The 16185-nt window shown below is 31.8% G+C and overlaps 1 protein-coding gene across 7 annotated transcripts in view; it reads left to right on the top strand.

Annotated features, from left to right (window-relative positions):
• The window catches only part of msi (RNA-binding protein musashi), a 278252-nt gene that overhangs the window by 214285 nt on the left and 47782 nt on the right, over positions 1–16185 (top strand). Inside the window, exon 1 of one of the 7 annotated variants that reach the window (XM_076395649.1) lies at positions 11468–11629. The exons of the other annotated variants lie outside the window; for them this stretch is intronic. Within the exon in view, the coding sequence (XP_076251764.1) occupies positions 11559–11629 (71 nt within the window). The 5' untranslated portion in view covers positions 11468–11558. Of the gene's footprint in view, positions 1–11467; positions 11630–16185 lie in introns of those variants that run through there. 7 annotated transcript variants of the gene reach the window in all.

The following is a 16185-nucleotide window of genomic DNA, read 5'->3' as shown; positions in this document are numbered from 1 at the left end:
ACTAATCCAAGATTACTGACAAATTAATATTATATCAATAAATATTATGTGGAGTGAATTTTACCAATAATAATTAAGAATCAACAGAATAAAAACAGCCGGCTTGGTCGCGCAGTGGTAAAGGCGATGGGACGGTTCTCGAACTGTTGCGATAGCCGCGGGTTCGAATCCTGCTGGGGCATGGTCGTAAATTTATGTTTGTGAATGTTCTAGGCAAGAGTGTAAAATCCGACAAGGAAAATGATCCCAGTCACGCCAGTAACCAGGCTGGGTAAGACCGGATGCTGAGGACCGTGGTTCGGAGCCCACGTTAAACTTTAAGCCCGGTCCAGATAAACCCATAGTTGGTAAAAGGAGAAAAGAAATAACATATTTTTTAATATAACTGAAAAACAAATATCTTGTTGAATGTACAACTATTTTACTTTCTATAATACCTTCATTCAACACTAATAATCTTTATTGTTGTTTAAAGTGACAGACATTATGATAAAATCACGATGACTGATGTATTTTATATTAAAGCGAGTCTAGTAATAAAATAATTCAAATAATGTACTTCCCAATCTTATCGCACACGACTGAATTGCCGTACGAGTTTAAATACTGCAATATTTGCCATAAGATATTTTTTAATGTATTATACCGAATTGTAATGAAGATACGCGCTTATATGGTGAAAGTAAGCTTTTGTTGAAGTATGTTATAATAAATATTTTAGGGAAGTAGATAACACATATCGTTCATACTAAAATGTATATGGTTTATGTTGCTCTTTACATGTATTTTCAACATTTTTTTTTACTTTAAAAAGGTACTTATTGAGAAAAATTGGTACAATAAAAATATATTACTCAAGGTAATTTTCATCATTTCTTGGAAATTTCTGTTATCTCTCTGCAACTTGGCGACATCGTACTAATAAAACATTTTTATACTTCTTCAGGATTATAAACATATATCAAACAAATCATGCTGTATGTCTTGTGAGGGCCCTGGCTGCAAGAGAATTCAGTTCCTATTCAAGCGCATATCCTTCACATGCAGATCGACGGCTGTTACCGGTCTTGTTTGTATCAACACATCATTTAACTTGTTCAGTTTAAAGTGGACTTCTACAGTAACTATTTCATTCGGTTTTAGCAGCCCGTAATAAACTACTCTCGATGTGCTTTCCAGCACTAACCCATGACTTTTTGTGCTTGAAATTTTCGTAGTAGATTTACTAGTCGTAGTATGAGGGTCGCTATTTATATTTCGTGAATAGGAAAAAAACAAATAGTTAAGCTGCGATTATATTTTTATTGTTTTTCATAGTACTCTCCACGATGATCGATACACTTTTGCATACGCTTAAACCAATTCTCAAAACATTTATTCCATTCCGAATGAGGTATCTTCAAAACATGATTTTTGAACGCTTCAATAGCTTCTTCGGGCGATGAAAATCGTTGACCACGCAGTTTATAGGGAAATCAATTCGATGTTTTGAGTGCTCCAATAGTCTCTTAAGCCGATGTATGAGAGCTCGCATTGTCATGATGAAGAACAATCCGGCTTCTCTTGTTTTTCTGATTTCTGCCAAACAAATGTGTACCTATCACAATATACTGTTCTACTATCCTCTAGAGGCACTGTTGCAATATGACCAGTTTTCCCGAAGGAACAGGCCACCGTTTTCTTTGAAGTGCTTCGTGCGCGAACAATGTTTGTTGGATTTTGTTCATCTTGGAACACGCATACAGTCGACTGCTGCTTAGGGGCTCAGACGAATATATCCATGTAATGATTTTATAAACGTCTTTTGAAGCACCGCGATTGAATTTTTTAAGTATTTCTTTACACCAATCGACACGATCCTTTTTTTGAGCGATTGTCAAAATTTTGTGGGATCCAACGCGATATAATTTTCGCACAGCTAAATGTTGATGTAAAATCGCATGTACGCTGGTGGAACTAATGCTTAGGGATGCCTCAGTCTCACAATAGGTGACATGACAATCTTGCTTAAATATTCGAGTAAATATAAAATAAACAATTAGCGTCCGTTCGACAAAATGTTCTGAGTACGTATATCGCCAATGTCAAACTTTACAATGGAGTCGTGAGATGGACTCACATGACAACAGTGTTGCCAATTCCCGAAATATAAATAGTGACCCTCATACTTTACTTTTATAGTCAATTATAATACGCCACGAAAATCTCCTATTTCTGTATGGCTAGCAATAATCGCTATGTCCAAACAGTTCGAAATGGCATATTAGCTCTCAGTTCGTGTGGCAGCCATTTTTTCATTCCATGTAAACTTGTAGAAAGAGTTCTCTATAAGATGTCTATAAGTTCTTTGAGATTTTGAGCTGGGTTTTCGGAAAATAAGTTTTGCAATTCATCGTCTTCTAACTTTTTTGCTTCTCCATGTCATTCTTTGTCATAGATATCAAAATAACCACTTACAAATTGCTGAAACCAAAACCGATAATTCGGATATGATGGAGCATCGCCATAAATATCCAAAAGTGTTTCATAAGTTTCTACAGCAAATTTCTTCAAATGAAACAACAGAAATAATGATTTCATAGTTAGTGTCTGTGTACACTAAATAACTCAATAATGCTAAATCGTAAACTGTTATTTTACGCAGAGTAATGTCGAAACCATCAAATTTAATAATTAGGTTATGTTGTTTAGCAGTTCTTCATATTGATAATTCGCATTTTCGCCAATAGATACCGTTCATCCAAATAAAAGCAGACAGATCTAATATGTATTTATGCTTATTTAAAAACTTCCTGTAGCGCTATTTTAGGTTTCTCGTTCCTATCAACATCTATCAAAGTTTAGTAGTGGTATTACACGAAAGAACATGTTTTGTTGTTCTAAAATAAAAGTACAATTATATGATTAAAAATACATTAAAAATTACATAGTTATCACTCCATTAACTTTTCCAGTGGTATTCTAATTCCAAAGGTAAAGGGAACTATATTTCGTTGATATGGCGAATGTTTAATAATTTGTTTTTTTAATTTATTAAATAGCTTTTTATACAAATTTATATTAAAATTAATATAACAGTAACACCTTCTTCAACCAATTGCTGGACTCATTTTGAAACGTAGTTACGAGATTTACACTCAGCATATTTTGTTTATATATAATTCAAATATAATGGGTCAATTGAAAAGTTCCCAGCCTATCATAGTAAAACACTTTTTTTTGGCAAAATTATTTTTTTTTATTCAACATAATTCCCTTCAAGGGTGATGTACTGATTATAGCGACCCTCCAACTTTTCAATACCATTTTTGTAGTACGATGTGTCCCTTGCTTCAAGGCGTCAGTTTCGACGATCACCTCTTCATTTCAGAAAATTTTTTTCCCAGCGAGCATTCTTTTGAGATCTAAGAACATGAAATAGTCGCGGGTGATGAGATCTGGAGAATACGGTGGATGAGGAAGCAATTCGAAGCCCATTTCATGGATTTTTGACACGGTGCATTGCCTTGGTGAAGCAGCACTTTTTTTTTCTTCAAAGTCGGCCATTGTTCGGCAATTTCGTCCTTCAAACGGTCCAATAACGTAATAGTCGCTGTTGATGGTCCTTCCTTTTTTAAGGTAGTCAATGATAATTATTCCAAGTACATCCCAAAATACGTACGCCATAACCTTGCCAGCCGACTGTTGCCTTTTCCCACGCTTTGGAGCGGGTTCATCATGTGCAGTCCACTTGGATGAATGTCGATTGGAGCCATGTTTCATGCATTGTCACATATGTCGATCCAAAAACTCGGGTTTATTACGCTTGATCATGTTCAAGCACTGCTCCGAAACCTCAACTCGTCGTCGTTTTTGGTCAAAAATGAGCTCGCGCCGCACCCACTTTGCACAGAGCTTTCTCATACCCAAATATGCGTTAATTATATGATGTACACGTTCAGTTGGTATCTTCAGACTCACCATCAAGCCAAGTTTTTGGTTCAACTGTATTTTTCCCCTCAAAAAGCAATATTTTATCAACACGCGAAATTCGTTTGTATCCATTTTTTTCACAATAACAAAAGTTGCTTCACTCAAATTGCTATAATTCACAAACTACTAATGATCCGACAGCTGACAAATTTATATACGCATCTTTTGAGGGTTAGGGCTAACTAAGAAACCAATGGATTTAATTCTAGTAGCGCCACCTATGTATCAGCCAGGGGACTTTTCAATTAACCCGTTATATAATCATTGTTAACATCAGAATCACCTATTTTGTACTATTAACTGACGCCCATTCTAGATACAAAGTTCTGAAACTCAAGTCGTCAGTGTATTGGACACACTATCTGATTAGGTACTTTTAGGATTACGTACAAATATATTTCGGTCCAATAGTCAGATGAAAAATAAAATGATAACCCTAGTAGCGCCATCTCTTATCGAACACGAGACAATTTATTAAATTCAGGCGGAAATATTTGTAGGAAACATTTTTATAACCCTACTTAAGGGTCCGACTAACTAATTTTCTAAAATAATTAATAACAAATATAAACAAATGTTAAATGATAAAACCCATTTTCTTTAGACTTTCTATTATATACGGTATATTGTATGTCTTATTTTAAAATATCCAATTATTCTACCAAATACGCCAATTAACAATTGATTCTAACCTATTTCAACCTAAATAAAAGACCGTTGTTCTATCAGAAAAGTATACTTTGTCCTCAGTAAAGATAATTGACGATAAAAAAATAATTGTTTAATTGCTTTAGCTAATTGCTAACGTTTATTTGGCCATTACAAAATTCCAATTTTATTTTTAAATACCCAGTGGTATCACCTCATGTTATTTTCCCCCATACATTCGATGCCTCCATAAATTCAAAGAGTAGATATCATCAAAATCTGACCTCATATTTACATGTTACTATAAATCCCATCTGCTGTAAAATATATCGTTTTTTTTTAGGTGAATTTAAAAACGATTTACAAAAAGGGAATTTGAAGAAGAGTTTCGAACTTTTTTGGCTTTGATTATTACCACAACATCTAGTACCAATAGAATATATGTTTTTCAATAGGAGTTACTTCTTTACTATTGTTTATGAGCCTAAGTAAACTATAATAATAATCCTTAAGAAGATAACAAAAGAAATCTGACAGTTTCAGCACTTGTCAACTTGCTTCATAAATATTCATAAACAAAAATCAAAAGTACCATATCATTTTTTAATAATAAATCATTAATAATCTCAATGCCAAAAATAATTACCATTAATTAATACACCGATTACCATACAATAAACTTAATAACAGCGTTGTAATTTATGAATTAAAAAAAAATCATTCAGCATTGTTGAGTTAATATAATCCGAAATCCGCGTCTCCCTTACGCAGTATTTCTCCCTTGTGGAATACGTTTACTCGTTGGAAATTCGCCCCGATTGTTAGTCTTTGTCAGAGTTATCAGAAAGTAATTCCATTAGTAATCACCTTTCTGGTTCCTTAGCATTTATACTGTGTATATTTGTATAAAATGTATTGACAGATTGTATGGTTATTACGAAAAGTTCACAGCTTTTTGGATTATACTTTACACTTTTTCAAATAAATTGACTAATACCCAGTGGTGTACGTTATATGCAGGTTTGGGCAGTATTAAATTACTTGTAATTATAATACTCAATTGGAATATCCGTACCTATTGCAAATATCAAATTTGTAATTCAATTATTTCTTTAAAATGTATTTTATATTTGGCATTTTAAATACCTGACGCTGAGATGTTTTGCGGTTAGTATTTCAAATAATTCAAATATATTTAGCAATCTTAATAATCCCTTAATATGTCATTCTTTAAATTTGGCAACACTGCACCTGTAGTGTACAAAATACTCTACTATTTTGTCAATTGTCATCTTTATTCTTGAAAATTCATTCTTATTTTCAGGAAACTTCTGTGCATTAATAGAAATGAAATTTATTAGTACGAATGTCACGATATATTGCTAATATTGAGAGCAATGGCAAGAGAGCAAGCAATATTGGCGTTGGTTACAAAATGCGTTGGTTCTTGATTCTTGAAATCTTGCAGTTCATGCCTTGGAGGAAATTTACAAAAGAACGTGTTTGGGAATAACAGTTTGAGGTACAGTACTAAAGAAGATGATTTTATTGTTTTTGATAACAGGGACAGGGTTAGAGTGATCGAGTATTCTAAAGGATAAAAGTAAAGGGCTTAAGAGGGTAAACTAAGCTGTGCACATATAAAAAAATAAAGTTTGAGCGTATCAGGACTCGTAGAAATATTGTTTTCTTTAGCAAGTTTTATTATTTACCCAATAAGGCTGTTTATCTTTGATAAACGAAATTCTTCTTTTACTGATTAATAGCCCGGACTGGATTAGATCTAGTATTAATATATAATAATGAAAGAAAAAATATTAATGCATGATTTAAAAATATTTTGGACTTTTAAATATATGCGAGACAATATTTTAATTATGAAGTAATTTATTACTACTTTTCATTTGTACTTGGATTAATTTACAAGCAAGACGAATGCGAGAAAATACATCAATATGTATTCCTCAGTTATAAAATTATAATAACTTATAGCTATAGTTTACACTAAAGGTATACACTTTATATAAGTTCGTATGGTTTTGTTCGCTTCAATCTCCTGACATCCTGCGCGCTGTTCAGCAGTTGTACTGCTTTCACGTTAGTATGATTTAGTAATCTTCTTTCGTGTTTCAAGGCGAAATATTGGATAACTTCGCAAATCCATTTGATTTCCAGGTCATCGTGCAATTCTTCGTTGGGTACGTAGCGATAGGCATTGGTAATAAATCGAAGAACTTTGTTTTGACAGCGTTGGATGACTAGTTGGTTCGAATTTTTAGTGCAACCCCATATTTGCACCCTATAGACAAATTGGCTTTAAAATTGTCTTATAAATCAACCTTTTTGATTTTAAATCAAGTTGAGAGTATCTTCCGACTAACCAGTATAGTTGTTTTATTTTGATTCTAATGTGTTTTGCTTTTTGTCTAACATTATGTTGTATACTTAATATTAAATGATTATAATACCAAAAGATATATGAAAAAATGGACGGAAGGCAGACAAGTAGTCGTAAGATGGAGCGAGGTCTGGTAAATATGGTGATACTTTTACAGTATGGTCTGCTTTTTATTTTTACATATACACATATTCCATTCCACCGATTTCTTTTGATAGGTGACTTATTTGTATTCATATATATTCATACAGCCATAAATTGTATTCAGCAAAATGTTCCAGATTATTAGCATATACATTAATGTCATCTTAATATTGAGATGGATTAAATATATGTTTGTTCATCCAATTTTCTTCCATCTCTACTGCAGAAAACAGACTTCAGATTACTAATGCATCTTGTATCCTTGAACTGCTTTAAAATACTTATTTGAATTCATACCTTCATTCATAATTCATTCATTCATAAACTTTGCCATCAAGATTGTAATTTTCAAAATATTTGAGTTTACTAAGGTTATGGTTAATATTTGAATTTTTTACAATGTTTCGTATTTTTTTCTCAGAAAATTACGCGTCAATCCAATATTAGCGGGAAATTTAACCTTTCGTGTTTAATTCTAGGAAAAATACTGTTGACATTACTCTCTATTAATCACACCATAAACCATGGATATAAACCACTGAAAATGGTAAGGTGGTTGTCGAATAAGGCCCGAAAAGGAAACCAAAACAATTTAAGTATCGAAAACTTAAAACTGATGAAACTTTCACGGAAGATCACTATTGAATTGCTGGGATAACAGCTATTGGTAAGATCAAAAGGGTTTATATATGGAATTCTATCCCATATGTTAGGGTATTATATTTATTATAAAAATAGAATGAAGATGATAATGTTGCTCTATAATATCTCTTTTTACATCTCTTTCATTTCACGTGGTTTTATTTTATTTTCCAAATTTTGTATTATCTTTTTTTTATTAATTACACCTTTCACTAGGTATACTTAGTACAATTTAATATATATATATATATATATATATAATATATATATATATATATATATATATATATATATATATATATATAATATATATATATATATATATATATATATATAATATATATATATATATATATAATATATATATATATATATATATATATATATATATATATATATATATATATATATATATATATATATATATATATATATATATTACCAACTATGGGTTTATCTGGACCGGGCCTAAAGTTTAACGTGTTCTCCGAACCACGGTCCTCATCATTTAGCCTACCGACTGGCGAGTGATCAACTTTAGAAATCATCGTGATTACTGGCGCGACTGGGATTATTTTCCTTGTCGGATTTTACACTCTTGCCTAGAACAAATTTTAAACAATCACAAACATAAATTTACGGCCATGCCCCAGCAGGATTCGAACCCGTGGCTATCGCAACAGTAAGAGGACCGTCCCATCGCCTTTACCACTGCGCCACCAAGCCGGCTTCAAATTAATTTATTACTACTGCTCTGTTATACTTGCATCAATACATAAGTAAGGCGTGTATACGATTAATACATCAGTATGTATTTTGCCAAATTAAAATAGTCACAACTTCATGTGATTTGGTGCACTTGAATCTCCTGATTTCTTGCGTATTATCCAGTAGCTGTATTGCTTCCATGTTTCTGTGGTTTAATAATCCTATTGCATATTTTAAGGCGAGAACTTCAAGATACCTTAGATTGGACTGGATAAGTTAAATTCATTTTATCTAGAGGTCATCGTGCAACTCTTCGTCGGTTACTAATCGTAGAACTTTCTTTTGGCAGCGTTGGATTACTAGTTCGTTTGGCATTTTAGAACCACATAAGTCCAAATTAACTTTATGATTGATTTATTAACTAAACTCTTTGATTTTAGGTCAAATTGATCTCAATCCTGAGTCTAATGTTCTCTGCTCTTTGTCTAACATGGTGTTTCCAATTTAACCATCTCTCATTTAATCATCTGATCTTTAGCTGATTCTGTGTGAGTAATTGAGCACCCTTTAAGTGATACAGTTAGGATTTTGTCATTTCACCGCAAGATCAAATTAGCAGAGCCATTAAGTTGTATTTTCTCTATTTGTCTATGAAGTCTATTTATAAATCTTGTTGACTGCCACTCGTACTTTTCCTACACCCTTAGGCAGATATATTGTATTACATGAAAATAAGACTATTTACTTTTGTTTTATGATTTTTGTCAAAGAGCAGTTCTAATAATATTTAACAAAACTTAGTTCTGCACATATTTCGTAGTATATTCTCGTGTACCACATGTAAGGCTTTTGTTCTTTGCCAACGGTTCCCCCTTTAGAATACCCCCTCCAGGACTACGTCAACCAGTCTTTGTTAAGGTATCTGGGGTGAGGCCTTACGTTTACAACCACCACCTTTCAGTTTGTGTTTAATGTTCGGTTTTAATATATCACAGGGAAATATGTTGTTCGAAAATACTCACGTGATTCCAAAAATTATTCCTCCGTTCCTGATTCCACAACCAGTGATCGGGTAAGTTCGTCCAGTTTACGGGCGTCCGATTTTTCATTTCTTTGGGGTATTTTATTGGACTTTTAATCAATTTTTCAATATTCGATAGTACTAGTAGTTGAATATTGACGATATTTTGTAGTTTTTTAGTTAAATCATCTGGTGCGTAATACTATAAATCATAAATCAGCATCAAACGTGTGTACTTAAAATGGCTTTTTTTGCTCATCTGCCAACCTGATCTGACCGATATTCCCAGAAAATATCGCTTTTGACAAAACTGTAGCTAGGACAATTATTGTACCAAACTTAGTTGTTGTTACTTAGCCCTAATTGTTTGGTAAATTAAAAGTAGGAAATGGAATAAATCTATTAATGAAAACATTTATCAGTAGTGTATAAAACATTTTCCAAGAACTAAATTAATCGTCGGTCGATTAATAATAATTGAAAATGCTGTTTGATAATATTTATTCACAAAATTGTACTTGATATTTTATTATTTATATTTTTTTTATGGTCAGTTCAATAAATTATGACAAAATGCATACAAATATAAAATGAATGATACTAATAAAAATATAAAATAGAGAGAATTCTTTCTCCGTTATACGTTTTATAGCGTACTAAAACTCACAAACAAATTTTTTTTGCCTACAATATTACAATATTTCCCCCATTGGGTACCAAAATTCTTTGAACAGGGCGGTCAGTTTGTATTACTGGAGGGTGAGACTTCAACATTATCCGAAGAGACATCGGTTAGTTCGTTAGTCTTCAGTTTGTCATCAGCATTTGTGTTCAGTGTATCAGTGTAAATCAATATGTTGTACCAAAATTCATATGTTGATCCTAATATGTGCCATGTGTTTACGGTACCACCTCCCGTAGCTGGGTCTGGGTAAGTTCCTAATTTAATATTGAATGAATTTCTGTTGATATTTGTCAACATTTTCATCATGTCATTGTTTATTTTAATTGATGTTGATAGTATTATTTTTTTCGTTATTAGATTGCAAAGTACGTATTTATAATAGATATGAAAATTAAGATAGTGTATATGTAAAAGGTGAATCGGGATTTTTTCCTTATTATATGTTAGCTATATTATGACATCCTAGGCCAAAGGCTTTAGTTTAATTAAAATAATTTTCAGAAGCTGGTTGTAATTTACGAGCAGCACTAACTTTCCTAGAAGTATCATTTAGCTGAAATACATATAATTAACTAGATTTAGTGGCTACATAGTTTATTCAAAGTTTTTTTTGTGCATCAAGATGTGCAATTTGTAAATTCGTTTTAGAATCCGACAATATTTTCCTTCTCATTTTATTCTAGTTAAAAAGAGATACAGTGCTGTCTGATTAGTTCGAACATGTAAATTAATGAGTCTGATAAGTGGTTATAACTCTAATCTATAAACTATTATGACTCTATAATTAACTGTAATTTTTTAGATGTACTATAATCTTAAAATAAACTATATTTGATAACAGTTTTGTTCAATTAATTTATTTACATTAGAATTTTGTTGTATATCAAAGCCAAACTGAACTAAAACGCAGAGTTGACGCGGCAAAATTGCGACGTTTTGATGTCACAAATTTAAATGACGTATGCACAAAATAACTTTGAACAGACTATATTCATTATTGAGCAAAACAAATTTAAACAACGTCTTATTTGGCAAAATCGGTAAATTTTAATAAAACTAGATACATAGACCGTAATTAATTAACACACGGAAATTGAATATTCTCTTGCAATATTGATAAAATACCAAATAAAAAAGAACGCTTTATTTTCCTTCCTCGGTTATAAATTTTTACGGCATAATAATCCGAAATATGTAAAAGATCCGAAATCCCTGTTTTCGAAGCTTCGATGTGTAAGCTGGTCAGTCTGTGCTCAGGTATTTAAGGGTGAGGTCTTGTATTATCCAACGGACAGTTTATTTATCTTTTAACATTTTCGTTCAGCTGGTTTGTGTGAAATATGTTGTTTGAAAATACATTGGTTTGTGCCAATATGCCTCCTATTTATATGACACCGCATCCCATGTTGGGGTAAGTTACTAGTTTATAAAATTAATGTTGCGTTTCTTCTTAACTTATTGTTTTTCTTATTCTTTATGCGTAATTCGATAATAATTTGTGGAGATAGTTGATAATAATCCAAACTGTATGTTAATAAAAGGAGCTTGTTAGTCAGCATCAGAACTGAAAACTAACCTCAAAACAAAAGATTAAATAATCGAAAATATTTTTTATAAATTTAATCATACTAAAATGCTTTTCTAGTTAAATATTTACATTTTTTAAAAGTTTTGATTCCTACTGTTAGTAGTTAGTAGTTTTATACGTCATCATCAATTTTATTCATAATCCTAGAGAGATTGTCAATTTTGAAGCCTTTAGATCGCTCCCTCAAAAAACTGTATGTATATATATTTTATAGTTAAAATATTCTATCCAATAGATGTAATTGTAAATATTTTTATTGCTGATCCAAGAAACAATGCTCAATTCATTTATTTTTAAACTTTAAACGTACTTTACCCCTTTTAAAATGGTACCCTTTAGATACAATTAATGTATGTCAAAGACCTTTCATCGAAGTTATATTTGACTACTTCAATTATGTTGAGCAATTTAATAAATCATTTAGTGGTTTTTAGAAGCCAGAGTTAAATTTAAATACCGATCAAACGAAGTAAAATCAAAATATTGAGCTGAAATTTTGAGCAAATGCAGAAATTCTGAAGGAGTAGTTGCATTATGGCCAATATCTTCAAGGCTCAACATCCCAACAAGGCTATGTTAAAGCGAACTATTGAAGAGACGTGGAAATATTTTTTTAGACTTGTCAATGTCGTATTTTTGTGTTTTTTCACTTGAATTTTAACGATCCTGAGTAATCATTGTCATCTTTCATGAAATTAAAGGTTCTTTTTAAATATATTTAGGTTAATATTTTTTAAGTTTAGTAAAAAGATAAGCATTCTGAAGTAATATCTGGATTATGTCCAATTTCATGATACCAACGAGAATATATCAAAGCAAACTATCGAAGAAAAGTAAAAATATTTTTAGACTTGTCAACGTCCAATTTTCTTGTATTTTCTTCAATTTTAACGAAGACCTATTTTATAAAAAAAAATTGAAAAATGTAAGCTCATCGATATTTACCACTACATTAACTGTTTTGGAGCAAAATTTATATTATTTTCTATAATTTTCTATATTTCAATAAGGTTATATTGTAGCAAACTATTGAAGAAACGTGTAAACATATTTTTACAATTTAACGATAGATTGGTGAATGCATTATTGAATAGTTAACAAAAGTTTTATTAGCCATATAAACTATAACAATATTAATTACCCCGTCGTAAAAAAAACCTGGTTATACCTTGGTTATTTAATACCGGCCTCAGGTAATTCCGTTTCGATAAATGGCAGCAAATACGATAATCGGCTCCTACCTAAAGCAATACTTCTCGCCCCCTTTTGAATTCGCCTATTATTAGAACTCAAACCCTCTTCGTTTCAGTCAGTGTTCGGCAGGGTGTCTGGGGGTGAACTCGTACGTTTTCAACCACCCGTAGTTCAGTTATTTCACAGCGCTCGCTAACGGTATAGTAGTGCGAATTATGTTGTTCGAAAATAACCCTGTTGCCACTAAAATCATGCCGGCTTTCACGCTAGCTCCTCCGATGGTTGGGTAAGTGTCCAATTTAGTACTGCCCGATATTTTACGGTCTCGCAATTTGTTTGCTCTTCGATAGGAAGGAAATGTGTGCAACCGTTTGTTTTTTTTTTTCGTGTTTTTATTTGTCATTTCTCTACAAGACCAGTACTCAGTAGAAATTGATATTAGGCGTGTTTATATTAGTAAAATGTAACTAGATTTAGTGACAAACGTATTAGATATCCCGAGTTGCTAGTGACATACTAGCAGTGTCATACTAATTATTGGAATCTTTAGCGTTATTCGTGGGATTTTCCACTTTGTAATACCCTCAATGTTTTCAAGGAGAAATTGTCATAATTTAATAAGTATAACGTATTTTTTCAATTATAGAGTTCCTTCACCATTTTATTTTTATTTTTACAATAAAACGGAGAATTTTTTTTTGCTACAAATTAGGAAGCCTTATAGACTAGAAATTGTAAGGTTTTCTTCTTTGCAATCCTATTAGAGTTTCAAGGAGAATGTATTTAGACTTTTCCGTAATTAAATAAACGTATTTTGATATTTTATCTAACACGAGCTCCTTCGCCATTTTATTTCAATTTCTTTTAATGTCTGTGAAATACTAACATCCTTACTGGGAACGTCGATGTTGAAGTAGTGAGCATCTGTTCGGTTAAGCCACAAACCAGATATAGAACAGAGAACCCACGTGTTCCCGTAAATAAATAACACTCAGAGTTTTTCTGAGAATATTTAACGCCAAGACCAAATGGACTATATAAATATCCTTTTACCGGTTTGTTTTTTCGGATACTATGTTACACGGTTATAATGAAGCATTGAGTAAGTTGCAGGGCACCGGCGTATGCAGTTTTAAAATATTAAGCGAGATTAAATAAAGCTCAGACTGTGCAGCAACAGATAGAACAATAACGTCTTTGTCAGCGATGATATGGACGTTTATTTTAAAAATATACGGGCTTTTCGTTTTCTACTTTTTCATTGTCATTTTGAAATAACGTGTACAGCAAATATTATGTCAAGAGCACTGTTGCTTGCTTGCTTATAAGGCTATAAAGTATTATGCAAAAAGGACGTTCTTTTAGTAGGTTTTATTTCAAATTATTTTTCATTATAATTCATTTTGAATTATAATGATAATGTTGTTATTGATAATAGTAACAACAGTATCTAGTAATTATTAATAATATAATTTATTGTTATCTAAAGTAATTTGTATCATCTTTGATACCTAGCATTTGAAAACAGATGTTACTTTATTATTATTCATGTAATACTTGATTTATTGACTGTTATTAACATGAAGTACCGACAGGAAGAATCGCCGATGAAATAAATAAAAAGCTTTTAAACAACCATTATTTTTCATTTAAATATTAAAATACTGTAATTTAAATAACACCTCGACACTATTTTCTATTTATAGAATGATGTGTTTTTGTCCTAAAATCATCTATTTTTCAACAGATTCAGGACATTACACTAGTGAAAAACTAACTAAACTATTCTTATAGTTTGATCCGTTCTCTCTCTTCAACTAGTAATATTTTACTGGAATCTCAATTTGGTTGGTAAGACTGTTTTTAAATAAGACTTTACCTATCTCAATTTCATAGAAGTACCTTAGTATTTATTATATAATATTTGGTATTTACAGTACTTGGAATCAAGTGCCTGTACATTGGTTCAAAGGTCCCTAATATAATCAACAAAAGACCTATTTTCAATTTGATTAAAAATTGAAAGAAATATTTATTTTAGCCCTTTCTTGTCCGAACCACTTGTTTAATATCACGAAATATCGGAAGCTGAAGCTTGGGTAGTGATTGGGATTCAATGTGTTCTTTATTAGACTTTATATATGGGGCAAACTATGTATGTATAGTGCACATTTTAATCATAATTAAAAATTATTTTTCTACGTGTATTTAGAGTACGAACCACTACCTCCCAACTTCATTAAATTAAAAATAAACACCAACAAGACGCAAACCGCACGGCAGCGCCGATCTTCATTAAATCATCTCCACACGGAAAATTTTAATGAGGCTTTTTTTACCCCGATATATAAAAAGTTGGCGGTTCGCCCGGCATCAGTCAACGTACGCAACATACATCCGAACTGTTCCATCATTTAACCGAAGCGGGAACATTAGAAACGCGAAAATGAGACGGAAAACAGGAACCAAATCAAAGATTCGGTTTCGTCTTCAACACCGCAGAACACTGGCAAGATTTCATCGATGCTGCGTTATTATATTTATTTCATTCTAATTTTCATTAAAATACTATGGTTTTATCTGTATTATTTTAATATTTGTAAACTCCACATGATCTAGCTCAACTACGTCAAGTTATGAAACATTATAAACCAAAATATTAGCAACAGCACATATAAGCATCTTCCGTTCAATTCTCAAGATCATTCAGATCTTGGTTCATTTATTTTTAACATTTTACGGGCTTGGCCAACGGCTATACTTAGAATTACTAACAAGAGATGTCTTTTTTATTATCAGTAATAATCCCATGCAGACTTGCTTTATCATTGAAGCTACAGGTTATAAATCAAACAATGCCTGTCAGTGTACCTGAGTTTTCACATCTCAAGGGAGGCAATATCCTTTCTTGTTAATAATTCCCAGAATACATAGGTATTCGCCTACAGCTGATAAGTAAATTCAATGATTTTTGTAGTTGAGATGTTTGAATAATGTCATCACCTCTATCATTGAAATCTATCAGCTGACCAGTTTATTTCTAATAGATCAGTCAACGCGAATATACGAAACAATATAGACACTAAGAGACGGTGACATTCAGTAAGAAATTTTCATATTAAAGTAAATTTCCCACAAAAAGTGTACTTTAATAATAGTTAATTTGTATTAACATCCTTTGTATA

The sequence above is a fragment of the Rhynchophorus ferrugineus genome, unplaced genomic scaffold (genome assembly GCF_030347505.1).
Source record: "Rhynchophorus ferrugineus isolate W39M unplaced genomic scaffold, kcgeb_rfMv2 rfM2, whole genome shotgun sequence".
NCBI lineage: Eukaryota > Metazoa > Arthropoda > Insecta > Coleoptera > Curculionidae > Rhynchophorus > Rhynchophorus ferrugineus.
This window is presented reverse-complemented; position numbering and strand designations above follow the sequence as displayed.